Source organism: Drosophila guanche, unplaced genomic scaffold, assembly GCF_900245975.1.
Source record: "Drosophila guanche unplaced genomic scaffold, DGUA_6, whole genome shotgun sequence".
Classification (NCBI taxonomy): domain Eukaryota; kingdom Metazoa; phylum Arthropoda; class Insecta; order Diptera; family Drosophilidae; genus Drosophila; species Drosophila guanche.
Genome location: NW_022995744.1, coordinates 5,902,166 through 5,929,573, shown reverse-complemented (window position 1 = coordinate 5,929,573; position 27,408 = coordinate 5,902,166). Strand labels below are relative to the sequence as shown.

At 47.0% G+C, this 27,408-nt stretch overlaps 2 protein-coding genes and 1 long non-coding RNA gene across 8 annotated transcripts in view; 2 read left to right on the top strand and 1 right to left on the bottom strand.

The window, feature by feature from the left end:
• The window catches only part of LOC117579128 (protein TANC2), a 46,767-nt gene extending 33,783 nt beyond the window's left edge, over positions 1–12,984 (top strand). For 2 of the 5 annotated variants that reach the window (XM_034264865.1, XM_034264868.1), the window contains exons 4-7: positions 7,964–8,459; positions 8,577–8,879; positions 9,071–12,399; positions 12,470–12,984. In XM_034264865.1, coding sequence (XP_034120756.1) covers positions 7,964–8,459; positions 8,577–8,879; positions 9,071–12,399; positions 12,470–12,811 — 4,470 coding nt within the window. In that variant the 3' untranslated portion in view covers positions 12,812–12,984. Of the gene's footprint in view, positions 1–7,960; positions 8,460–8,576; positions 8,880–9,070; positions 12,400–12,469 lie in introns of all 5 variants that reach the window. The other 3 variants (XM_034264864.1, XM_034264867.1, XM_034264866.1) reach the window with 2 other exon arrangements.
• Positions 12,985–13,497: 513 nt separating this feature from the next.
• Positions 13,498–17,948, bottom strand: LOC117579438. 2 transcript variants are annotated; one of them, XR_004573486.1, is made up of 2 exons: positions 17,831–17,948; positions 13,498–14,028 (listed from the first exon to the last, which is right to left on the bottom strand). It is a non-coding gene; the product is annotated as an uncharacterized LOC117579438 (long non-coding RNA). The 2 variants fall into 2 exon arrangements; XR_004573487.1 differs by lacking the exon at positions 17,831–17,948 and adding an exon at positions 14,134–14,198.
• LOC117579437 lies at positions 16,315–23,158 on the top strand. Its single transcript, XM_034265324.1, has 4 exons — positions 16,315–16,708; positions 17,886–18,058; positions 18,144–18,393; positions 21,713–23,158. The coding sequence occupies exons 1-4, from the start codon at positions 16,654–16,656 to the stop codon at positions 22,858–22,860; spliced, it is 1,626 nt and encodes a 541-aa protein (XP_034121215.1). The 5' UTR covers positions 16,315–16,653; the 3' UTR covers positions 22,861–23,158.
• Positions 23,159–27,408: the final 4,250 nt, after the last annotated feature.

The window sequence follows — 27,408 nt, the reverse complement described above, 5'->3', positions numbered from 1 at the left end:
TATGACTTTCGCTCACTTAACAATCATTTTCCTAATTGGCCGGACCATAACAATAACTGCAATCAGGTTTAAATGCACACACGACCAACATATCATTTACTATCATAATCCACTGTCCGACAAGCCACAGACTGGGCTCTGGGTTCGTTGCAACATTTGGGCGCGACAAAAACACCTCAGGCCATCAGGTGGCGCCTTACAAAAGGCTCTCTAATTAACACGCTAACTGGCAATCCATCAATATTTTAAATAGCCGAGAATCAAAAGAGAACAGAACTCTAATTAAAACTGAAGTGCCCCGAGGGGCACTGCAAAGGCCACCACAAACTGTCGCTAATTGCCTTCAAGTTCAGCCACTGCAAGGTACATATATTCTCGTGTATACATAGTTCTTTCAGATTTTTTATATTTTTTAAGCGTTTTGACTACCTGAGAATGGAAAATGCAAATGAGCAAAAAGCCTGACGTTTTTCGAGTTAGTTTTGGGTCGCTAATAAACTTAAACTGCTGGAAAATTGTTTATTAAATGCCGCAAAATATGTTTATGTGCCACGCCCCTTTGACATTAATGTGCTGTGCACCAGGCAGTGTGACGGGGTGTGTGTGTGATGCGCCACTTAGAAAAGATAAATGAGTCAAGTGCAACAAATTGCGTCAAGAGCTAAGAACAGCGGGCTCGGGGAATTCTCTTTTGAATTTTTCGCTTGTGCGTGGGAGCAATAACGTTGTCCACCGCTTATTTACAGCAATTCAAATCCAAATCTGTGATTATTTGTATCTACAAAATGAATCAAATGTAAGCATAGTTCAGTCCACAGTCCACTGGGATTTTCAATTAATGGCAAATATTAATTTATTAACCAATTTCGATAAAAATCCAATCCATAGTCGTATCATAAACACACCCCACCCACCCATCAAATTAACTTCAGCTTTGGCCTCAGCTTACTCGCAATTAAATTCAAAATAACATAACAGACTCGAAAGCACTCGAACTGCCCACATCCAAGCCGCCAAAAATATTGCACACGGCTTATCTTTATTGGCCCAAATTTCAATTTGGCAACAAGTAAATTAAGGCCTGCCAAGAAATGCAATTAAAGATTAAAACAAAAGGTAAATCTCGTGGCTTCCCCCAGTGATAAATGGAAAGAAAGTTGCTTTTTGCGAGGGCCTGCCTGGACATGGGCTCGCTTGTCAGCAGAAATATGAGATACATTGTTGGATGGATGCAAAAACAAAAAGAAGATACATCCGAGCATATGTATTGTATGTGTATCCAAATTAATCATTAAGCTGGACGAAGAAAAAGCGAAGAAAGCTGATAAAACACACCTCTACCAGAGGGCAGTTTTGACTGAAATTAATTTGACTTCTGGCATCTGCCATCTGGTTGAATGACCAGCAAGAGAGGTAAAAAGAGGTGCAGAAAAAGATATTAAACCATGCGGACACATTTGGGAGGAAAAAGGCAAAAAGATCAAGGGGTACACTGTGATAGATCAGAGCCAGAATATCTTTTGAGAATTCTTGTGAATATTGACAGTTTTTCATTCGATTTCTTACATGAAATTAAATCTTTTAAACTCTGCTCTATTTTGTTAAGTATTTTCCCACAATTTGACACATTAACAACAACAACAAAAAGTAAAATAAATTATAATTGTTTACAGAAGCCCAAAAGCCACGAACTGCAATTAACGTTACAGCTTTTGCTTTGACTGTGGCTGTGACTGTGGCTTCAGCCTGGCGTTCGGGCTTTGAGCCCATTATAATTTGGATTGATCGTCGAAATTTTCACTTTCTAAGCTTTGCGGCCGAAAGGCAAACAAAAATATTTGAAGGGTTGAGGCTGAGTTTCCGGCCCCGGAAAGGTGTCGAATCCGAATTGAAGTGGCTGGCGGTGGTTTATTTATTTAAAATGGTGCTAATTAACCAATTCGATCGCTACGATTGGGTAAGGTGTTTTGATTTGTTGCATAATTGCAGCTGGAGTAAAACTCCAATGGGTTGGAAAGTCGATCAGTAAAAGATTGACTAATAGGTGCTACGAGTACTCGTAATCGCTTAGCTTCAAGTCACGCAGAATGATATTCTTGTATAATTATTATTATTACACTTGTATGGAAAGAATCACTTTAATTTGATGATCCCATTGCACTCATTAGCCTACTCCATCACCTTTACCTGTATCATTAGGGTTAAGCTCTTCCTCCCCTTTCCGATGATCGCAGTCGTCTTTTCTTATGCCAAATGCTCTGCTCCACATGACCCCCATGTAGGGAGGAAGAAGAAGCCGCTCTTGAGATTATTTACGCTCAACTAAGCCGTGCTCAAGTGAAGTACTTAAACGCCGCACCGGAGCGGTCATGAGTGGATGGATGGGAGGTGGCTGGATGGCTGAATGGATGCTCATGTGTACCGTAATGCTCAGTCCATTTCCATTTGCATGGGGCATGGCCAGTACGATTACCATTACCATTTGGCATACCGAGCACGTTTCACACACTCGAGAAAAGTCCAGAGAGAGGGTCATAAATGACTGCCCTGAGAGGGATCAGCAGCGGGAAATCGGCGTTAGAAAGCTGCCACAGAGTGCACATGGGCATGGCAGGGGGCAGGCAAGTGCAATGCATTTAATGCTCAACATGTTCTCGTTACTGCCCGACTCTAAAAGTGCATTTCACTTTCTCAGAAATCAATAACTGACCGCCCCATGGCATGTACTCTCGTATTCGTACAATGCATAGGCACCTTTATGCCAGTTCCCAATCAATCCACAGCCGCAGGCCACCTCTAAACTCTAAACTGAACCTTAACTTAATTAAATAAATGCAGCTTTTCCTCCCTCTGCACTGACCGATCGCAACAACGAGCACAATTGCGGTGTTACTCAACCGAAAAAATGTTCGTTGATTAACGGAGTTGAGGCGCTCCCAGGCACGCACAAAATCGCTTTTATGTGAACATTTTTTAGGGTCTTTGGCTTATTTGCTTTATGATTTCTGGGCTTTCTTTCACATAGTAGTTATATATTTTATGGGGCTGACTCTGACTCTCTTGTGGAAAGTCATGGAGTTTGCTGCATGCTCCGTAGTAATGAGTTTGGCACCTCCAGAAACGAAGAGAATGCACTGTGGGAAGATGCGATATTAGAGAGAGAGAGAGAGAGAGAAAGCAATAAACAGAGCATTGCGCTTTAGAAAGCTCTGTCCCTCAATTAGCAGCCGAGAAGCTTCTGCTGCTGCTCGTGGAACGGTCTCTGTGTGAAAGCTCTGAACTTGCAATTGCATTTGCATCTGCAATTGGACTGAGTTTATTTCAATACAGTATTAGTTGTCATGCAGTTGTTGTTGTTGCTGCTGCGATAGGTCACATGGCAGATAGCGAAAAGATTTTCAACTTTCCAAATGCCATAAATAAATGACCAAACAAATAACAACTTCATTTCGCCATTGCATATTTGTATATCTTTTCTCACCCATTTCACCCGATACAACTAGTCGTCTCTCTAACTATCTATCTATATCTCACACTACTCGTTGTAGTATCTCCCACTTACTCTGCTCATCTGCGAGTATCGCTGGGAGTTTTTTGTGTTGGTTTGGCATGCGAGCCGCTTCCTCAAATAAATCGCACGGCATTTGCATGTCGAAAAACAATTTCTCAGGTCTTGTTCGGCGGCTCTCGGTCGTTGGTTGATCTTGCTGTTGGATTAGTCGCACTCCTCGTATCTTGGCCCAGTCAGAGTCAGAGTCAGAGAGTCCGAGGGGCCGCCTTTGATGATATATGCCACATGGCGATGGTCATAATATTTTTGCGCAATTCGGTTGTCGTCGAGCGGCTTTTTAACTAAATTTATCGATCGTTAAGTAAATGCATTAATTTTTCTCACCGCACTGAGCTCAGCAGGCACTGCACACGGCATTTTCCCTGCCTGGCTGGCTGGCTGTCCCCACTATTGATTTATATTTGAAAGCCAAATTCCCAGCTTGTCAATTAATTATGAGCATGTTGGAAGCAAACCAAACCGATCCGAACCAAACTCCAGTCTGTCGAGTAATTTCTCACTCAATTCGGTTGCAATTGCCGGAATGTTTCGCCGTCGACAGCTCTATCTTGCCTCTGATTTACTATCATTTCTTTTTTTTCTTCATCGATTTGTTTATTCAACTGATTAAATTTTGTGGGATGCGGAGAGCGCGCTTTTGTTTATGGATCCACGTACCGTGGCGAAAGTTTTTCCCCTTGCTGTGCGGTTGTGTAATGTTCATAGATACCCACACTCGAAGAACGTCCCAGAAGTAGTGCTGAAATGTGCACTGCTGCACTCTATTCTCAATTGTACACGCAAAACCCATTTGCGCAAAAAAAACAACTCACACTCAGGCCAGGGACTAGAACACTTGTCCAACATTCGGCCATGATTACAATACAAGAAATATGTTTTAATAATGCCAGCCACAAAAATTTGGCAATCTTTAACAGATACTCGTACTCGAGCTGAGCTGAGTGCGCATACATTAACCAGAGATATATTTTTACAGCACCAACAACAGTGCCGGATGCTGGATGCTGGGTGCTGGAGGCACCAACTTTATCGACGCTTTTGGGCCAAACGCCAACAAGAGCGACGATTCTGCATTGGAGGCAAAGTGGGCGATTTGCAGGCGATTTGCAAATGCCAGTGAGGCTGCCACACAAAAAAACACATTTTCTGCATGATATTTGGTAATGATTTACCACTAAATGTTGCTCGAACAGATTATCATTCATTCTTGAGCGATTCGTGATCACAGACATTTGTCTTGTTGCACTGGGATGGAATGCCCTTGAGTGCGAGGTTTATTATGGGTTGTAGCGAGATCATTTACGAGCTGCAATGAATATGTTTCAAATATCAATTAAAAATAATGGATAAGTCGTAATTATCTACCTAAAATATCAACATTTAGCCTGTGTATCTGCGAGTCTATTCCAAAAGTTTTCGGGCAAGTGATTTCCTCCCTTCCCCTGCTGCTCATTGACCTGACCCTCCGCTGTGCTTGTGTGGTTTATTTTATGACATTTATACAATTATTTTTCAACACAAGCAACGCTTGTTGAAATATCATTTTATTTTTGCCAGCCTGCCAGTCGGCTGCGGCTGCGGCTACGGCTACGGCTGGTGGGCCCACACCCTAATGAAAATAATGGCCAAAACAAGTTGGTCGGAACGGGGCTGCTGTTGGTGCCGCTGCTGCCGCTGTTGGTGTCACAATGTCTGGGACCGTCGAGAGATCTGTGACGCGGTTGTACGTAGTACTTGTAGTTGTTCTTGCAACGCCCCGCAGCTAAACATGAGATGCATTTTTTTCTTCTCTTTCTTGTTTTAAAAACCCGCCAAAAAAAAGCGAAAATAAAAAGATACTTTTGATAGGAGGTAGTCTGGTTGTGGTCGAAAATCGAATTCTTGAATGAACCATTAATCTTGTTGGCAGCTTGCCGGACTCGGTCATTAAATGCCGCTGCTGCTGCTGCCACTGCCGCTGCTGTAATTGCATTGCCCGAGACTCCTGTCTCTCTGCCTCTTGCGGCAAAGCCTGACTTTGGTTTCGGTTTTTGGTTTTCTGAGGTACAATATCTAAAGTTTCTGCCGTTTTTCTCTTGTTTCGCTTGCGAGCAAATTAATGCGGGTTTGTCATATTACAATTACGATGCTTGGGCCCGTTTTGGGCTCCGTCTGTGGCAGCTGGCTTTATTACACCTGCGCCTCAATGAGTCTGCAAGAACAACATCCACAACGACGACTCCCCTTGGGGTCCAAAGCCAATCCAATCCAATCCGATCCGGTTCTCTGTGTAGATACTTTCTGCATAGAGCCTAGAGCTTGGAGAGTCGGTCAATTGGTTGTTCTGCTCATTTGTTTGCCGGGGGTGCGGTTAAAGTTCAGCCAAACATTTGACAATTTATAACGACTCTTTTTTGGTGTGTTCTCACGATTGTAATTTGCTATAAATTAAACGAAAACTATCAGCTAAATTAGGTTGATTTGTTGACTTTAGAATGTGAGCAAAGCAGTTCCTTTTTCTCGTAGGATCTATGGATTTAAGTTCCCCTATAAAACGCATCTTTATTTCGTGGCTTTCCGCTTGATGGGAGATCAATGTCTCCTCCAATCACCTTAATCTTGCATCCAGCAGTGCAAATTTTATTGAATTGCCTGCCTGCCGCCGAATGGAAAAAGTGAAAATCACCTTTCGAGATGTTGTTGTTTTTTCGCTGTGTTTTTTTTTTCAATTTGAACATTTTCCATGCCCGTCTATGGTCAGGCATAATTTGTTAATTATTTTCCAAAGCATAACGTCGTAGCGTAGCTCGTGTGGCTGGCCCCACTACAACTTAATCAAAGAGATGGGGCCAATTAAAACGCCACCGCGGGATGCCTGCCACAGCGGACGAAGCGATAAGAGAGCCACAGCCAGAGGCAGTGCCAGTGCCAGTGCCAGTGCCAGGCCCAGACCCAGAGACACCCCAGGCGCCGCCGAACTAGTTTAAAGAAAGCCTTTCTTTCACCCAGCAGTGTGTGGCAATGCATGTGCATGTGTGTGTGTGGCTGGGCCAGGTGGGGTTGGGTCTCGAGGTGAGGCAAGGTGAAGCGCAACGAAATGGACCAAAGCGAACCGCTGCTTAATTACGACCAAGTAGAGGCGGAACTGTAGCCACAGAAGATCTCCATTGATCCATTGGCGGATAGAAAGGAGATTGACTCCACTGCATTCCCCAGCTGATCTCTGAGATTGAGGAGCACCAGAGCGACAATGACTTCTCCAGGGAGTTCATCACGACTCAGACATCAGACTCAGCAGACTTAAGCAGGTCCAGAGACTAGACTGGTGGGTTGTCTCAGACAGCAGTCTGCAGTCTGTGGGCAGACATCCACAGCGGAAGTGGGCGAAGTGTGGAGACATCCGTTGAAGGTTTAACTTATCCGTGGAGCTCTTCTGAGATGCTCCTCCTGGCAGTCTGCCATAAATTCAGCAGCTCTTGCAGACATCTAATCGAAAATCAAAGCCTTCAAAGCAGTTTACAGTTCTCCTGGGTATCCTTTACCATTCAATTAATTTCATAACAGTCCCTCCATAATTTAGGTCTAAAGTCCAGTCCCCAAAGGAGGAGAGGACTTTTGGGTCCCACCACCTGCCATCTTCCTGCTCACAACACACACGCCTCCAGACTGCTGTCTCCTGCCTCCTGCCTCCTGGCTGCTCCCTCCTGACTGTCAACTAATGGACTTTGTCTGGCGAAGCAAACCAATTTCATCTTATTATCCCACACAGCAAGGAACGGGTTCCGACTTGCGTTCTGGACACTCTAGCTCTCACGTTTTATGTCCAGTCTGAGTCTCGGTCTCGGTCTCTGCCTACCTAAAAACTCTGACACAAAATAAAGCAAAAACAGAAACAGGAAAACCAACGCAGACACAGCCGCAAAATGATTTGCAGTTCATTAAGACGAAGTCCCCAACGAAAGGCTGAGGGGAACTGGACTAGACGATGACTAAGACCCAGCCCTGCCTGACTGCTCATAAGGCGAATGAAATTGGCTTGCACTTTAGTCTGAGGACTCCACAGCCAACGCAGAGTCCGATAAGGCTCCGCCCGATTGTTTGACTGATGATTATGTCTGGTGCGAGGACAAGGTGTGGACTCGGACATGGCCTTTAGATAGGATAGGGTTGAGACTGAAGGGTGGGCTTGGCTTGGCTGATTAGGAGCTAGAAAGAGTCCAGATTAATCTGTGGAACGCTTTCTTCGTTGTAGCTACGCTCCCTGTGGCGCGAGCGCTCTCATATGGCACCAATCGATGTGCAACGCCTTTCCTTTCCCCCACGAGGCCAGCACTGACGAAGCATGTCGAATCCCCAAAAGACTTTCATCATTGATAAAGCTCTAATGCTCCACTCTATTCTCACTTGCAGCAGCATCGCCAGGAGTCGCAGTCGCCGGACTTCCATCGCTATGCGAGCAATGGCAAACTGCCGCGGGCCAACGCTTCGGCTGTGGCTGTGGCTGCAGCATCGACAAATGGCAATGGATTCGTGGCTGGAGCCACACAAACCGTCACCGTGGATGTGCACAACCACAATGGGCCAGCTGGCATTGGAAATGGGACTGGGGCTGGCGGCAAGCAAAGCAACATCATCCACAGCCACAGCCACAACCACAGCCGCAGCAACAGTCTCAGCCACAACATCCATGCGGCGGCGTACAGCGAACTGAGTGCGGCACCACCGGCTTTTGCCACACCGCCGACGCGTAGGCGGTTCTTCAACCACAAGAATCTGCGCAGCGCCCTCACAGGAGGAGGTGGTGGCGGAGTCAGCGGTGGAGGTGGAGGTGGAGGCGGAGGCGGGGGCCATCGACGCACAGCCTCGAACGGAGGCTGTCCCATTGACACGGCCTCGATCCTGACTGGCGGTAAGTTTAGACTGGGTTCAGCCTGGGTTAGGTTCCCTCCCAAATCCTCCCACAAAACCAAAAGAAAGCCAAACATTCACCCAGCACCTTCAACCAATCATCATCATCGTTGTCCAGATCATCATCAACGTCATCATCATCATCATCGCGATGAGCAAGCGAGAGGCAAGGAATCGAATGCCCTGAACACCTCCACCTGCTCGGACTCGGCGGTGACCCGCAGACGCCGCAAGAGCGTCAGCAGCAACAACCTAAAGACCTCGACCTCGGCCAACAGTGAGAATCGCCTGAATCGACTCAGCCTGGCTGGCACCTCAGTCTACGCGGGCCACCTGTCCTCGCTGGTATTTGGCAAGATCAAGTCCCTGTGGAGCGTCAACTCGTCCAACTCGAGCGAGGCGGGACTCAATCAACTAGCAGGCAATACCAACAATCCATCTACTTCAGTTGTTCCAGTTTCAGATGTGTTTTTGCATGTGTGTTTTATGCACCCCATAACCTTACGATTTGCATCATATGTTGCCTAAAACATTACGTTATTTCTTTTGCATGTTCTTTAAAGTATCTTTAAATAGAAACAGTCCTAATTCTGCCTTAATCTTGCTTCACAGGTGGCGGCGATGCCTTGGACCATCACTCTTCGTTTCTCAACGAGAAGCTGCAAAAGGATCAGCTGCATGCACGGCTGGGCCTGCTGCTGAACGACAATTGCAATGGCAACTCGAGCAGCAGCGATCCCTCGCCCCACTCGACGAGCACCACCAGCAGCAGCGGAGTGGGTGCCGCCAGCAGCACCACCACGAGCAGCTCCTCCCAGAACGTCAGCCCCGAACAGACGCTGGCCAGTGGCGGTTGCGCGGGGCTGCTCAGCGGCAGTCAGCTGTCGGTGGCCACCAGCCACCTGGCCAAGGATGACACTCTGAGCCTGTCCAGCAAATTCAAGGTCGGTTGCTCCATGCTGCATGTATACGAGGCGTTGCCGCTGCCCGGCAAGAGCCGCAAGGGCGCCACCCGACGCTCGACGCGAACCAGCCAACAGGCGTCCGCTGCGGCAAGCAATCGAGTGGCGGGATCCACGCTGGCTGCTGTGAAGCTGGCCCTGAAGCCGTTGTTCTTTGAGGTGCCGCTGCAGGAGCCAGATCCGCCGTACGTCGGCCGCCAGTGGCTGGTGCAGCAGCTCTCGAACATACTCCTCGGCACCGAGACCCGCGTGGTGTTGATCAACGGACAGCCGGGCACGGGCAAGACCGCCTTCTGCCTGCAGCTGGTGGAGTACTCGTGCTTCGGCCGTCGCCAGATGCAGGAGGACCCTGATGGCATCTACAGCCAGCTCCAGCTGGGCTCTCACAACGAGCGCATGCGCGGCCTGGCCTCCCACATGGTGGGCTACCACTTTTGCCAGGCGGACGCGAATCTCACGTGCCAGGTGCCGGACTTTGTCCACTCTCTGGCAGCGCAGCTCTGCCAAGCGCCACAGCTGACGGCGTACCGCGACTACCTGCTCTCGGAGGCCCATCTCCAGGAGATCCTGAGTGTGCGCGAGTGCATCGCAGATGCGGAGCGCGTCATGAAGCTGGCCATCCTCGAGCCCCTCGCGCAGCTGCATCGAGCGGGCAAGATTCCCGCCAAGGTGGCCGTCATCCTGGTGGATGCGCTCTGCGAGGCGGAGTACCATCGACCCGACCACGGGCACACCATTGCCAGCTTTTTGGCACAACTGACGCCCCACTTCCCAGCCTGGCTGAAGCTGGTGGCCACCGTGCGCACCCAGATGCTGGAGCTGGTGAAGGCGCCCAGCTACACGCAGCTCACGCTCGACAGTTGGGCGAGCAGCCAGTCGCTGCAGCAGGACATGCTGGACTACATAGGGGCCAGGCTGTCGCACAGCACGGACATACAGCACAACATCGGAGGAGCGAGTTCCGGACAGGGGCAGCCGGCACAGGCACAGACCAAGTTCGTGTCCCACCTGCAGTCGCTGAGTCGCGGCTCGATGCTGTATGCGAAGCTCATCCTGGATCTCATTGCACGTGGCCAGCTGGTGATCAAGTCCTCCAGCTACAAGGTGCTGCCCGTCTCGCTGGCCCAGATTTTTCTGCTGCACTTCAACCTGCGCTTCCCCACCGCGCGCAGCTTCGACCAGGCGGCGCCCATACTGAACGTCTGCCTGGCGGCCCTCTACCCGCTGACACTGGACGAGATCTACTATAGCATGGAGGCGCTGAGCCACGGCCAGGAGCCACTCAGCTGGCCGGACTTTATGCAGCGCTTCAAGCTGCTCGATGGCTTCCTGATCAAGCGACTGGACAACACCTACATGTTCTTCCACAGCTCGCTGCGGGAGTGGCTGATGCGCCGGGACGAGGGCGAGTCCAGCAAGTTCCTGTGCGATGCCCGGCTGGGCCATGCCGCCATTGCCTTCCGCCTGTCGAGACTCCAGGCTCCCCTGTCGCCGCAACTGACGCTGGAGCTGGGCCACCACATGCTCAAGGCGCATCTGTACGGCGGCAGCAGCCAGACCATTCTCTCGCCCCGCGATCTGCAATCGTACTGGCTGGCCGGAGCGGCGGACAATATTTCAGCAGCGCTCGGAGCTCTGCGCAATGTGTACAGTCCCAACCTGAAGGTGTCCCGCCTGGTGCTGCTGGCGGGCGCCTCGCCCAACCATCGCACGGACTACATGGGAGGTGCTCCGATCCTGTGCATTGCAGCGCACGAGGGCATCCTGCCCATGGTGAGTCTGCTGCTGGAGTTTTGCGCCGACGTGGGGCTGACCAATAGCCAAGGATGCACACCGCTCATTCTCGCAGCCATGCGCGGACACTGCGATGTGGTGCGGCCGCTGGTGGCCGCTGGCAGCAGTCTCGGCCAGCTGGACATCACCCAGAGGTGCGCACTGGTACATGCCGCTCGCATGGGCCACCTAAGTGTGGTCAAGTATCTGCTGGCCTGCGAGTGGACGCCGCGTCCCAACAGCCAGGATGTGAGCCGTTCTGTGGCTCTGCAGCAGGCTCTGATCGGAGCCGCTGCCCAATCGCATTGCAAGATCCTCGAGGATCTGCTAGACCTAAACGAGAACGAGTTCGATCTGGATGTCAATGGCCTGGAGCCGAGCAGTGGCGAATTGGCGCTCACGGCTGCCGCTCGACACGGATGCGTGGACGTTGTCTGCATTCTGTTGTCGCGTGGCGCTCAAATCGATGCCCGCAACCGGCAGGGATACTCTGCCCTTTGGCTGGCCGTAAAGGAAGGCCACTGGAGCGTGGTGGAACAGCTGCTTCAGAGGGGAGCGCTGGTGGACGAGCCGCTGGGCCAGACCCGTAAGACGCCGCTGATGATTGCTGCGGAAGAGGGCCACCTTGAGCTGGTGGAACTTCTGCTGGCACGCGGAGCAGCGCTGGAAGCGCAGGATCACGAGGGATTCACTGCCCTGAGTTGGGCCTGTCTACGGGGACACTTGGCGGCGACCAAGTGCCTCCTGGAGCACGGCTGCAACCGCCACCACGAGGACCACAACGGACGCACGTCGCTGGATCTAGCTGCCTACCAGGGAGCAGCCGGACTCGTGCTGTATCTGCTGGACCAAGGCGGCAATCTGGAGCACATTGATGTGCATGGAATGCGACCCTTGGACCGTGCCATCGCCTGCCGCAACATCCAGGCTGTGCAGGTGTTCCTGCGCAAGGGCGCCAAGCTGGGGCCCACGACCTGGAGCATGGCCATGGGCAAGCCGGAGATCCTGGTGGTGCTCCTGAACAAGCTGCTCGAGGACGGCAATGTGCTGTACCGAAAGAACCGCTTCCAGGAGGCAGCTCATCGTTATCAATATGCGCTGCGCAAGATCTCCGGTCTGGAGCAGCTCCTAGAGCGGAATGCGGTCTTTGCCCAACTGCGCACCAATCTGCTGCTGAATCTGTCGCGCTGTAAGCGCAAATTGAATGTAAGTCGAAGCTAATAACAATAGCAAACACATACACATGTGATTAAGATAACCCTCTTGATTGTTGCAGGAACTTGACGATTCCATAGATTTGGCAACGCAGGCGATTGCCCAGAAGCCGCACAGCTACGAGGGCTACTACGCACGGGCCAAGGCGCGAATGGAGCAGGGTGCATTGAATGAGGCTCTGGTGGACGCAAATGAAGCCATGCAGCAGGCCGCCCAGAGCGGCGTACTCAGCGAGGTTGTCGAGGTGCTGAAGCGCATTCAGACCGAGCTGCTTACCCGCATCTCCATCAGCAGCGAGGATCACTTCTCCTCCGGAAAACTGCCACCACACGTTGGCAGCGTCAGCGGCGTCGGCGGGGCCTGCGCCATCTACGAATCTCATCACGAGATCACCGATTTGTAAATGTCGATTGTTGTGTATTGTTTTACTCCTGCTATCCCATTCGAATTAATCACAGTTCTAAATTTAAAACTACCTTTAGGTCTAACTCTAACTGTTTGCTATTTATTGCCTTTGAAAGTTGTAATTTAAAATTATTACTCGTATGTCCTTTAAATTCTTTTTAATTGTGTAATCTTTTTAATGTGTAGTTATAAAATAAATTCGAATTTTGTTTATGAATAAAATTGAAAAAAGTATTTATTTTTGGGCTGGGGTTGGGTTTGAATAGGATAAGGACTCTTCCAGGAAAATGATTCCGCTGAGCTGAGAACACAAACATTTGGAAAATTATCCTGTAGCCTTGATCCTTAATAAGGACTCCATCCAATCAAGAACAATTTTCCAATCAAAAACAGACTTTAAAGTCCATGGTAGGAGAAATGGGGGATAATGCCATTTTATTGTTGTTTTTAACCAAAATCCCTTCAGCCCAATAGCTCGGCTATTTCCTGGGATATCAGGACGTTCCATGTATCTTCGTCAGCGAAAGAGTGTACTGCATCGTTTGCATTCATCAAGGACCACAAGGACTGCAGGATACGGCTGTTATATACATTTTTGTAATTGGCATCCCCTTTAGCCTGAAAGTATGCCATACTAATTAGAATAACAGCGGCCCCCAAAAGATACTTTAAAAATCGACCATATTATCCGAGCACCCCGAAGTATGCACAACTTTTATTCGAAAATCCGCTCAATACAAAAATGTTTTTTTAATAATGTATCTTACATGTGTTAATCTTAGCCTGCGCCTTAATGGTGTCCCATGGTGTCACTGTCAGATTTCGAAATCAGCCACTTCGACGGAGAGTTTGTACTCCTGATCGCAGCCAATATAGAAGAATACAAGTTATAGTAATGTTTTCCCGGGGCAAGGACCCGCCAGCCTTCCTCGATCTTCTGCGCTAGAAAGGTTGTAATGGAGCTCCACATGTTAATCTGTTACCGAACCCAAAATTGACGCCTGTCAAGTGCTTGTGTTGGCGTTCCTTTAGCCGACTTTTAGCACAGCCGAGTTCTTCACGATCCCTGCAGTTTTATCTTCCGGTCTTGTGTGATTTCCGTGTTGGTGCTCCAGTCAGCTATCCTCGTGGTTTACAACTCTCCCACCCGGAAGCAGTTCTCGCCAGTCACAACGCTTGATGTGTCGTACATTGAATTGCAGCACAGTATGAGTTCTAAAGCCACAAGAAAATTGATTTAATTGGGAATATGATAATCAAAAATATGGAAAAGAGGGCACATGGGGCCTGCACGTTGTCCCTACGTCCTTGTACATAAACTGTAATTGACATTCATCATTTTACTTAGGTTTTTGCTCTCTAATTATCTTGTTTTGATTTTTACAAAAAATAAATAAACTGTGAAATATGGCGGCCGTTTTTTGTGCAGTGTGACCGCAGTTTTATCGATCAAATATACCGTCCGACCCCCACAAGAATACCAAAATATACCTTTTCGTTTTTAAAATGTACCGAATAAAATCATATTCCTTAATGTTGATATTCTGCTTAATATTAAGAGCAAGCTAAAACCCTGAGCCCTGAAATTATAGTTTTATTTGATAGATGCATCAATTTTCTAGAGAATACGCCTATTTTAAGTACACCCTTTTATTGGATTATATATTTTTTTGCAATAAAATTGTGAAGCATTCGCCTGCGTTTTTTGCGCTGCAAACACAAAAAACTATCGATCGGACAGACTTATCAAGATGTTGATTGATGTCTGACAAAAGCTGACTGACATGGAGGTATGGAATAAATTCAAACAAGGAAGCGCCAGATAACATAATATAACCATTTGACGACCGATCGGAGATTTGTTGGTGTTTTTGTTGGGAAGCGAATCGAAAATCAATTAGTTGGCTTATTATTGTGTTTCTCTCAATAACACTAAAACTGTTGCTTTTGGTTGCTATCAGCATATGAATTGAAGTATTTTTATAGTTATCTCATAAATCTTATTTTGTTTTAGAAAAAAAAAATAAAAGCAATAGCTTAACAGAAAAGATAATGAAAAGGAACAAGTGCTTCCCAAAAACCAGAAAATTGATTATATTAAGCAAAAACGAATTTTGCGGTTTTAAGCTTGAATTTCATTGAAGATTTTGCAAGAATTCGTTGGAACGAGATGATCACATTCATATTGAGATGATATGGGGAAAACTGGTTCCTCAATTGACGTACATTTCGTCAGGCAGATGCTGGCCCAATCTGCTGAGGCGGAAACTGCTCAAAACTTATTTTACTAAATCTTAATTGGAAATTCAAGCCGAAATCTCCGGGCAGAAGCAGCCTTACTCCTCTATGCAAATGTCAAGAGTGGCAAAATTAGACAATGACAATTCGGAAAGGTCTCTCGTCCAACGACAAAACACTTTGGCACACTTTAAACCTGTGGTGTCCAGCCATCAGCGATCAGCGGACACGGCGACAAAAAAACGCTCTCGGCTGGAGGCAGTTCGTCACGCCTTAAGACGGCACTCTGTCATTTAGCAGCCGTCCAGCCACGACGTATCACTCGGTTGGCCATAAACGACTTTAATTTAGCTTTAAAATGATCAAGGTCGCGGCGGGGAAAAAATAACAGCTTTTAAATTGGGACGACGAGACGTCAGAGAGACGCTACCACACGCCATCAAAATAAAATCAAAAAATAAATACAGATTGGAAAGATGTATCTTTCTTTGAGCGGTTTCTGGTATGTTGAACACATAGCATACACTTTTCGAAGCAGCATAATACATGCAAACATTAAGCATACGCGCTGTTGGCAGACCCAACTGACAAATTCGTATACCCTCTGCCTGGGCATTATACAGATATAATTAAAAAAGAAGCGACTTTAAAAACATATGAATACGTATGGTATTGGGGCATTAAAAATGCAGTGGTTTTTTGATGGTGTGTTTGGCGTGGGCACGCCCAGACTGACACACATCCGAGACACAGCACAGAAGCGAGGGCTAGGCCAGGTTCGACAGACAGCAGACAGAGCCAAGAGAACCAAGAGGCCTTCTGGAATCTGCCAGAAGTGCCAAGATGGTCGCAGCTAAATTATGGCCAAGAATGCCATTTGCATAATGGCAAAGCCAAACTCCATACTCCACTCCACTCCATGGCGCACACACTTGCAGTCCACACAACAGAGCTACTCACCACAGTGCAGGGCAGAGTGGATGAGATTGTGGATGTGGATGTGTATGGTTACCCCTTAGAGACCGAAAAGCGCCCGCCACCATTTTGCATATAAAAGAGCACCACCAACGTGCCGCACTTCTCTCTTCTTTCGGGCAGCGATCCAGTCACGATCGAGCCAAACACTTGTGCAACACACACACAATCAAGCGAGAAAAAGCCGGGCTTGGTAGCTTGTCTGGTACTCAATAGAGCTTTCGTGTGGAACGCATTTCAGAGTCAAGTTACCCCGCCGTGGATCGTGCACGGAGACTGCAGAAAGCTCAACGGTGCTGCTGTGCGCTCGACGCTTTCCAAAACCCACCACAGTGGCACGAAAGAGACGTCGTCGTGGCCGCCGTGTAATAAAAGAAGCAAATCCGACTTCGTCTGGGGCTTTGGTGTCAGAGAGGGGTTCGAGAAATTGTGCGCGGTTCGTAGCAGACAGTGTAAATGGAGCTTTGATAGCGATCGGAAGGACAAAACTTGCTCTCTGCCGTCGATCTCCAAAAATTCAGTGTTTTTCCTTACTGTGTGTTAATCGAAACAACAAAAAAAACCAACTAAAAGTGTGCGCAAACGAACGAAATACTCAACAGATTTCAAGTCAGCGTCAAGTCAAAGATGGCAAAACTGTTTGTGGTTTTTGCCGTTCTGGCTTTGGCGGCCTTTAACGAAGGTAAGAAGGTCTCAGCTGAAACATATACTTTATGCTTCCCACCGCTTCCACCTAGTTTTAAGCTTTAATTATTGAAATGCAATTTGCATTTGGCTCGACTCGGCTCGGCTGGCGGAAGTTGTCAAGACATCAGTTAAAATTGCTCGACTGGTTCGGCCTTCAGAAAAATGAAGGAAAAAAAACATCAAAAGGGGAAAATGGAAACGAAAATGAAAAGCAGTCTGCGACTGCGTCTGCGATATGTGAATGTGAGATTTAGTAACCTTGATTATGCAAAAAAAGGACGAGCAGATAAGTGGCTCCGACTAGTTCGGGTAAACAACTTTCATTTTTCAAGGGAGTCGTACCTTGAGACGAATAGAAGAGAAACCCCCATACGCATACGGGTATCCACATGCCACATGCCACATACCACACTCACGTTGACATTTGAGCTGCTGCTCTCCGCATAGTACTCTCTGAACGCAGTTCGCAGAGCTTCTGGCCGAGCCACAAGCGACTCTTGACTTTGACAGGCCATCGATCATGATTATGAGGTAGAAACATACATAAATAAATACTAGCTTGTTGCGTCTCAGCTGGTGTTGCTGCTGTGCTGCCACTGTTGCCAGCTGTCAATTAACGGTTATGCAAATGTGGCAACTCCCCCTCGACGTGGACGCGAACGCAAACGCAGGCGCAGACGCTTACTGTTGCCAACTGCCAGCGAAATGCAAAATGTCAAAGTTATAGCGCAAGCGCAACAAGTTTTTGGAATGCCATGAAACAATTTTTGTTTCTATACAATACAGACAGACAGACAGACATACAAGCAGACAAACGGACAGATATACAGATAGATATTTGTGTGTTTCTGCGCACGGTTGGTTCTCTGGTGACATCGTATTTCATAATGGCAAACGTGTTTTCTTCTGGGCAAACACAACCAGCCAGACGACATGCCATGTCTATATCTAAGCCATATACTATATAGCCATTCCCGGCCAGTGCCCGACTCGATCTGTGTTTTTATAACAGGAAGTGCCAGCGGCATGGCGGCATGGCGACATGGCGACAGCCCAGCCCAACCCAACCCAACCCACATTCGCAATAGAAATTCTTCCGGTTTGGCAACTCACTCACTGACATATCCAACCATGCTCTGGTTTCCTCTTGCTCCTTCCTTTCATCCGCACAGCCAATGCCAGCGATCCGCTGCTGCGATTCAAGCGACAGGCCACTACCGAAGAGACCAAGAAGGAGGAGTCGTTCGAGAAGGAGCTCTGCAAGGACAAGGATGCCGGCGAGTGGTTCCGCCTCGTTGCCGGCGAAGGCGACAACTGTCGCGACGTCATACAGTGTACCTCATCGGTAGGTCCAGCACAGTCACACGATTTCATTAATTTATCAGCGACTAACACTTAATTTCTTCCCCATATTCTTTGTATAACTGCAGGGCCTGCAAGCCATTCGCTGTCCTGCCGGTCTGTACTTCGACATTGAGAAGCAGACTTGCGACTGGAAGGAGTCTGTGAAGAACTGCAAGTCCAAGAACAAGGAGCGTCGTGTGAAGCCTCTGCTGCACACGGACGAGCCACTCTGCCAGGATGGCTTCCTGGCCTGCGGCGATGGCAACTGCATTGAGCGCGGTCTCTTCTGCAACGGCGAGAAGGACTGTTCCGATGGCTCCGATGAGAACACCTGTGGTGAGTACACAGAAGAAATTAAATAAATATTAGGAATAGAATTTAAGCACCAGCAAAAATAGCAACGATAGCGATGAGAGTTCCCTGCTTATATCCCCAAAAAAATCAATACTATGATTAATGATGTTTACCTTTTGGCCATTTCATTGTTGATTAATGCTCTCAAGCCACAGCCCACCAAAATTAGGTAAATTATTATGAGGATCAAGGATCGAACATAGCAATTGCCCTACCCTATATAATCCAGTGATCTGTCATTTAATTTTTGGAGCACTTTTTCTATTAAATTTGACATTTGACAACAATGATTCAGCATTAGCGGGGATTCAGCATTATCTGGAATGGCATCTACAGAAGTAAGCCGCCAGATATTGCCGAAATAGACCGAGAGTATTATTACTCCATCAGCTCAAAATGTAATTCTTCAAGTGGCTCAAATTTGTATATTCAAGCATATGTCTGTCTGTCCGTTTGTCTTGTCTTTTTGGCCGGGCGCCAAGTCGAATTTCTTTCAGTTATTCCAGTCGCAACAAGAGTCGCACCTTAAAACCGGTTGACGGCATTTGAGACATTACTTCAATGCGACCATTACAACGACAGACACTCCACTCGCCTCTCGAAAACTCCGACAACGGCATACAAGTGTCTGTCTGGGATTTGGATAGAGTATCGTGGGACGGCGGGAGATGCAGCGGGGATCATTGGGATGGATGCCAATGACGCCCACAAGCAACGGACTCTTGATGTTGCATTGTTGCACAGATCCGAGGGACGGCACCCACCAGACGACCGGTTTCGTAAAGCCCTTAGCGGCGTCTCGGCCCCGACTCGAATCTCTAATGGGCATCGACTTTCGGGTGGAAATGTCAAGTGTGAAATGAACACGAAATGTCAGACACAAAGACTGGAGCCCCCCCCCCCACCAACCGTCCGTTCGTCCGTGAGATCTCTCACATGAATTACCAAGATATATTGCTGGTACTGATCGTATGTTATAGCGCATTTGAAATATTAAATCACTAATTAACAACATCGCAAGAGCGCTAACCTTGGACTTAATAGAAATCAAATCGAAGCACAACAAAGTGCCCCTCCATAGGCGTTCCGAAGCGCGTTCGATTCATGTGTAAATTAGCCTTACATAAGCGGCTTAAGAGCCCCCATGCCATGCCATTCCATTCGCAGCATTCGCTTTTGTTTGTGTATATTTTTAGCAATTGCAAAAAAAAGCCGCAAAAAACGGAGCCAAACGAAACAGCAAGATAAATAAAATAAACATCGAACAGCGGCAGACAGCGTAAAAAACGCAGCTAATTTATAATAATGCCAATAATAACGGACACCGACTGGCGTGGCATCGGGTCGTGTCGTGTGGGTCTCTCTGCGATGCGATTAGTATAAATATACAAAGTAAGTTAGTATCTGTGCTGACACGAGCGACATTTCCCAAGAGGCTCACGTGGCATATAAACGATGGCTTAGCGAGCTAATTAATGCCGATCCGCACGGATCGAGCCATCAGCCACTGGCGACGGGCTCGGGCTTGAAGCTCATTCTGAGATGGATTGTTGCACATCGCGCTGGTAAAATGCGAGGAAAATGCACAGCCAGAAGACGCAACATTTGAAATGCTCAGCGGACCATTAACTTATAAACAATTGAATAACCAAAGCCCAAGTTTAGCCTCCGACTCACCTGGAGACGCCGTGGGGAACAGTGCAATGAGGAAGCACACGTCTCCGCAAACCAAAATGAATGGCAGGCACTTGGGCAGAGTGATTAAATGGTCATACTTTGTAGGTTTTTAGTACTAGAGGCGGGCACTGCAATAAGGAAAGTGTAATAGAAAATTTGGCAAGCATTAAATTGTGGGAAATTTTACAAATTAAGCGAAATGTCAGGGGAAAATTAATCAAAATCCAATCAATCGGCGGCTTTTGCAATCCTCTTAGGACACACGTAAATTCCCCACAATTATTTATCAATCACCTCCAGTGATCCCGTCCCGACTTCACCACACTCATAATCCATCTCTATCGTGGCCACATCCTCTTCAGAAATGGCATTAATGGGACTCAATAAGCCAGCTTACACATCTCAGCCGTTCCCCGTTCCACAATCTCCGCAAAAGATACAAAACAAAGAGTAAATATAAAAAGTAAAAGAAATAAAAGCAAAGCCCTAAAAAATAAGTCAATAATAGCCGGGAATATGGTAAGCAATGAATGCCGAATGCTGAATGCTGAATACTGAATACTGAGTCCCGAACCGGTTCGAGATGACATAACACCTGGCTTTAACGACAGATTATTGGCAAATGTGCAAGAAAGCAACACCAAAAAAATACAGTGAGGGAAAGGAAACCGGCCAAGACGACAGCCAGCAGAGATGCCGCACAAAAAGGTCAAAAGAGAGGCAAAAGCCGGCAGCAGATTCAAGACAAACCAACAAAATAAAAATACAAAAAAAGTGAAAAGCTCTTGCTGTTGGCCAAAATGCTTTGGCCTTTGCCTGCCACACGTTGCCATTTCACTCGGCAAATAGCAAATATTAAAAGGCAAAAGGCAAATGCCAAATGAGACAACTCCAAAATAATTACCGCCAATTTCTATAAAAACTTTCGCAAATGATTCGCATTCGACGAGCCACCAACTAGCCGCGAACAGTGGCAAGTGCAAGGCTTACCAATTGGTTTTGGCTCACCGAAAGCAGATAGTCCTCATTTACATATGGCCGACAAACGAATGGCCAGCACGTGGGTGGAGTGGTGTCTTTAGTGGGTGGGGCAGGCAGTCAGTCACCTACTGAGTGGAACGCTAACTGAATCCCAGATCAGGCATGAAAATTGCTCAAAAAGCAAAGCAGAAAAACAATGAAAAAACATCTAAAATAATAATGAAAAAAATATATAAAAATCTTCGAGTGGAAGATTGTGTAGACATTTTCCATTCACTTTGCGTTTCGGTTTTCCCACCTCTCTTGATTGCTTTTCCAGACTGTGTCGGTTCATTGAACTAACCCCGACCACAGCCACAGCCACAAGGCACAACCAAAGCTACAATCACAGCCACAAGGCACATACCACACTCAAACTCTGTACAGTTAGCTAATTGTTTAAATATTTATGTGAAAAGTTGAGTGAACTTTTGCCGGTAAGCTCGCAAGCGCAGGCAGAATACAAATAATCACAGAAATAATATAAAAATGTAACAACAAATAAGTTCCTGCTAAAGACCAATAAACTCCCAAGAGGAGAGGGATACCTTCAGCATAAGAAATGATCTAATTCTATATTATATGCTCTCTCTTTCAATTACAGATATCGACAACGATCCCAATCGTGCTCCTCCCTGCGATCCCGCTGTCTGTGTCCTGCCCGATTGCTTCTGCTCGGAGGACGGCACCTCGATCCCTGGGGATTTGCCCGCCAAGGATGTGCCCATGATGATTACCATCACCTTTGACGATGCCATCAACAACAACAACATCGAGCTGTACAAGGAGATGTTCAAGGGTCGCAAGAACCCCAACGGCTGCGACATCAAGGCCACTTACTTCGTCTCGCACAAGTACACCAACTACTCGGCCGTGCAGGAGACAGCCCGAAAGGGACACGAGATCGCCGTGCACTCGATCACGCACAACGACGAGGAGCGCTTCTGGTCGAACGCCACCGTCGATGACTGGGCCAAGGAGATGGCCGGCATGAGGATCATCACCGAGAAGTATGCCAATATCACCGACAACTCGGTTGTGGGTGTGCGCGCACCGTACCTGCGGGTGGGTGGCAACAATCAGTTCACGATGATGGAGGAGCAGGCCTTCCTGTACGACTCCACCATCACGGCGCCCCTGTCCAATCCCCCACTGTGGCCGTACACCATGTACTTCCGTATGCCCCACCGCTGCCACGGCAACCTGCAGAGCTGCCCCACCAGGTCGCACGCCGTCTGGGAGATGGTCATGAACGAGCTGGATCGTCGCGAGGATCCTGCCAACGACGAGTACCTGCCCGGCTGTGCCATGGTTGACTCCTGCTCGAACATCCTCACCGGCGATCAGTTCTACAACTTCCTGAACCACAACTTCGATCGCCATTACGATCAGAACCGCGCCCCACTGGGTCTGTACTTCCACGCCGCCTGGCTTAAGAACAATCCCGAGTTCTTGGACGCCTTCCTGTACTGGATCGATGAGATCCTGGCCAACCACAACGACGTGTACTTCGTGACGATGACCCAGGTGATCCAGTGGATGCAGAACCCACGCACCATCAGCGAGGTCAAGAACTTCGAGCCCTGGAGGGAGAAGTGCGTGGTTGAGGGCAAGCCCGCCTGCTGGGTGCCCAACACCTGCAAGCTCACCTCCAAGGAGGTTCCCGGGGAGACCATCAACCTGCAGACTTGCGTGCGGTGCCCCAATAACTACCCATGGGTCAACGATCCCACTGGCGATGGTTTCTTCTAAGTCAGCGAGCGAGATGATCTTCCCCCGTCCCAGTCCCCTGTACCTGTCCCTGTCCCCCTTTTGGCGAGCCCCCTTGGACGCCTAACCACCAATCTCTAAGTTCTATCACAATCCAACCACTCGATCAATCGATTTTTGAATTTCCTGCAAGACTTTTTTTATATTTTTATTGACTGACTTCGATGCGCGAGGAGGAAGCGCTGAGGCGCTTTTGGGCGCCTCCCCCGGGCAAGTCTTTGCTGTGTTACGGTTACGTTAAAACAAGATGGAGAAAAGACGAAAAGAAAAACTCTAAAACCGAAAAAAGAAACAAGAAAACAACACCAACAACAAGAGAAAAAAATCTACAACAACATCCACACTTGTGTCTTTTTGTAGTTTTACGTTAATTTGTATGTGTATATTTAAATGATAAAAAAATAAAAAAACGAAAAAACCACAAAAAATTATATAAAAAAAAACATTAAGAAAACAAATTATGGATTTCTCATTATTATTTTTCCCATTCGCTCATCAAACACCCCAAAAAATGCATAAATGCAGATGGGATGGGGGATTAGGCATCGAATATTGTAGAGTTTATGTAGCTGGCAACTAGCAACAGAAATATGAAATGAAATGGAACCGAACCGAACCCTGGCGTTGCTCAGCCACAGAAATCGAAACCGAGAGATACCCCGCGAAGCAACAATAATTCAACCCAATTTGTATGCTAGCTACCCACTGACTTACTAACCAGTTTTTCGGAATTATCCGACAGGAAAAAATAAGCCGCAAATTTGAATAACAATAACGCGTTTTTTTCTTTTCGGTGTTCAGTTTCGATTTCAGTTGGAGTTGGAGCCCTCTGCCCCCGGTGCCACCAAGCACCTCCTTCATATGTATGTATGTTAATTTTCAGGTTTTCATTTTGGGCACCTAACACCGAACGCTCCAAAGTGTCGATCCGGTCTAGAATTAGATATATTAGTCTATAACATACTCACATAAAGTATAAATGACTCTCAAGATTTGCTAATTTGTATGCGCACAAATAAATGCAGAAGCACCAGCACACGCAGAAGGAGATGGCGATGGAGATGGAGGCAAGGAGATTTGGCTATGGAGATGCCAAAACTGGTTCTTGGCTTCAGGGTGCGACATGGGCTTGGGCTTGGGGGCTCTTTGCGCCGTCCCCCAAACAAATCGAAAAAGCTGCTAATTAATTGTAAGCATTGCAAATTTTTGCCTGGAAATACCACAAAAATAAACACAGACACATATGAATTCTCATATGCTTTACACATTTATTTAGCTGCACAAAAATGAATATTTCTTCTGTGCGTTTTTTTTTTTTTTTGGTACGAATTCGACGCATAAATAAGTTTTATCACCAATCAAGGTAAGCGGCTCTCTGAGGCTCCAAAAAGTGGCCCAAAAAACAAGTTCCCTACGATCACCAGTGTGCCTGTGTGTTGGTGTGTGCTGTATCTGTGTGTGTGTAACTTGAGCAAACTTTTACTTTTTCCAAACTGAGGTAAGTGAACTAGTTGCAAAGTGGGCGATTTGCATAAATTGCACACGGGACAACGACAAACGCGCAGGTAGGACAGCCTCCTCCGCTGCTGCTGCTGCTGCACAGTGGAACACAGACGATGGGACTAGGGAAAACTATGCACAGATGAGAGGCTTTAATTCTGAGAATTTGATGGTGGGAAAACATGGTAATTCATTCTAGTTAAAGTGGATCTCCCTTTCATGGAAAAATAGTTGTAAGTCCTTATTCATCTACTGGGTTCCCCTGTCTTTTGGCACACAAGACACAACTCACACAACTTCCCAGTTAACTGCATAAAATATCCCTCATGGATGCAATGTTCCCTTGCAACCCAATTGAATCCTTGACAATTTTTTCCACGCGTTTTCTACCACTGTGGAACAAGTTGCGGCGGGCTTCCCTTTCTCAACTGTAGTTGAGATTCTCGAATATGCTTCCTGGTTCTCAGCCAGACAGACAAACACTCGCTCCATTTTGTTTGAATATGTGTGTAAGTTATTGCCAATTCGGGTGACGTCAATGGCGACAAGGTGATCCAGACGAGCGACTCAACCAGGTGTCAGAGCTGTGACGTTGCCCTGGGGGGCCCAGCTGGTGGGATGATCAACAGAAGAGCGACCACAAAACAGTTGGCGGATTTTGACAAGCAGCCCGCAAGAAATAATTGCATAATAATAAAGTCGGCAAACAGTTAAAAAATGTTGAAAAAGCAACAGACACATATGGCTGCTGATTGCAGATGAGTTTTTCAAATGGAAATGAAAATTGAAAGTCAAAGGCAAATACTCTTCAGCACGCACACACTCGCACACGCACACGCACACATATGGATGGAGAGCCACGCACATTGTCTTAAATACTGAAGTTATACTAAAAAGAAAGTCCGTTATTGCTGCAGGCCTTCGATGCTCTTGGCTTGCCATAAATTAAACGCCCCGCCCACCCCGCGTGCGTCCCTCTGTGCGGATCGAAGCTGATGATGACGATGATAGGGAGAGCAAGAAGGAGAAGAAGACGAAGGAGAAGAAGCAACAAAGAAGAAGAAGAAGGGTGGTGAGGGGGGTGCGTTATGCAACCACAGCTCGCGTTTTTGTATGATTTTTTTTATGGTTATGCATTTCTTTTACAGTTTACAGGCTCATCTTCAACTCCGACTTCCACTTCGAATTTGACTTCGACTTGGTTTATTGTCTTGGCCATCACACCACACCAACAGCATTTCCTTCATTAACAATTCCGTTTTTGTACGTTTTACTGAAGCAGCCAGCAATTTCTCTTTTTGCTCTCCAGTGGAGCCTCCAGCTAAATTTCTGTGCTGATTAAGGACAGCTTTAGCTAGTGCTAGAAAAGGTTCAAGCATTGATTAAACACAACTCAAATTAGCAAAAATTATCATTTTGCTTGGCCAGTTAGTATGCAAAACAGTTTTGCGTTAATTAAGCGAAGGACCATTATCGAAGCCCGTGGCGGGGCGTTGTTGATTTGCCTTCTGTTTTATTTGATTTTTTTTAACAGATCAAAAGTGTGTCACTCAACGCTGTAAACTCGTATTGACGATCGACCTTTTCCAACCAATACAAAGCCCACAGCAGCTGGCGAAAAAAGGTTAAAACAAATTTACAAATTTAAATCAAATCGGAAACAATAACAACAGCAACAAGACACAAGCACAAAATCGAGGGCAACTAAATTATGTAAATCCGTAAAACCCATGGTATCATGGAATATACAAAAATGATGATAAAATAAAACGATTTTCACTCTTCACCTGGCCAACGCGCTTTGGGGTGCCCAATGCCCAATGCCCAGTGCCCAGTGCCATCATATCATCAACATTTTCACTCTAATTGAAAAACCAGTTTTAACAGTTGATTAAACAGAGGGAAAGAAGCAGCAAATAATAATAATAATCAGACTTTTTTTGTTGGCTTTCGGGCTTTCCGATGAGATTGAGGGATTATATCACACCAGAGCGCAGAAATTAATTGTAACTAAGAAAAAAACCTGCAATCGGCAACCAATTTAACAAGCAGCACCCAAAAGAAGGTGAACCGCTTTTTGCAGCATCTTCGTGCCGAGTGGCACGACGACAACCTTCACCCGAGTCGCCGCCACTTCGCTCCTCGGCAGTCCACTCGAATCCACTTCAGTTGTTGACTCCAATTGGCAATTGGTAAATGGCAATTAAAATGTAATTGTAATCTGTGGCAATTCCAAGAATTTTCCAGTACACCCGCTGCAAAATGCTCATACGCCACGTTGGCCTTTATGTTCATATTCTCATTTGCCTCAGGCACTCTGCGCGACACCACAGAACACGACAGAACTCGTTTTCAAGTTCAGGAAATAGCTATGCAATACATATACTCGAAATACTCGAATAAATTGCATTAACACGCCACCAGCTAACAGCCAACAGACAACAGACGATTCCTTCTAGATCGGACACGAATACACATTAATTGACATGGGCCTGACTTGGGGCTATCCGTTGGTCCATATGGTCTCGGTCAGGCATTGATTATGGGCTAAAGGTGGAAATCGATTGACAGATTCGTGCTGATGATCAATTGCTCTATTCAAAGGTAACATGGGAACATAAATCAAGTCTTTGTGGCTTTTCTGATAGACTGAATGGAAAATAGGTAACAAACGCTAGCCAGAAACAATCGATGATCAATCGCATAGACCTGAAACTTACATACATATCTGAAGTACCTCTTGGAGAAGGAGGTTTGTAGGAGGTGCTGCAAGAGATCTTCGAGAATCATTAACACTTCCCAATGCATTCTTGACACATTTACCGCTATGCAAAGTGCCCCTCTTCGACTTCAACTGAAGAATGCTTATCTCCAAATCTTCTGATTACTCATTCCCTAAGCAAATATTGACCGTTTCCTGTTGATCCTCTTTATTCCCGTTACAAACTGAATGGGGATTGGAGTATGCTCAGAGCACACAAGGCAAGGTTGCTGCGGACTGTCTCCCCAGCAATTTCATATCCGTAAGCA

Coding starts and splice junctions, on each gene's coding strand:
- LOC117579437 (XM_034265324.1), top strand. CDS start 16,654: ATGGCAAAACTGTTTGTGGTTTTTGCCGTTCTGGCTTTGGCGGCCTTT. Junction 16,709..17,885: donor TTTGGCGGCCTTTAACGAAG/GTAAGAAGGTCT, acceptor TCATCCGCACAG/CCAATGCCAGCGATCCGCTG. Junction 18,059..18,143: donor TCATACAGTGTACCTCATCG/GTAGGTCCAGCA, acceptor GTATAACTGCAG/GGCCTGCAAGCCATTCGCTG.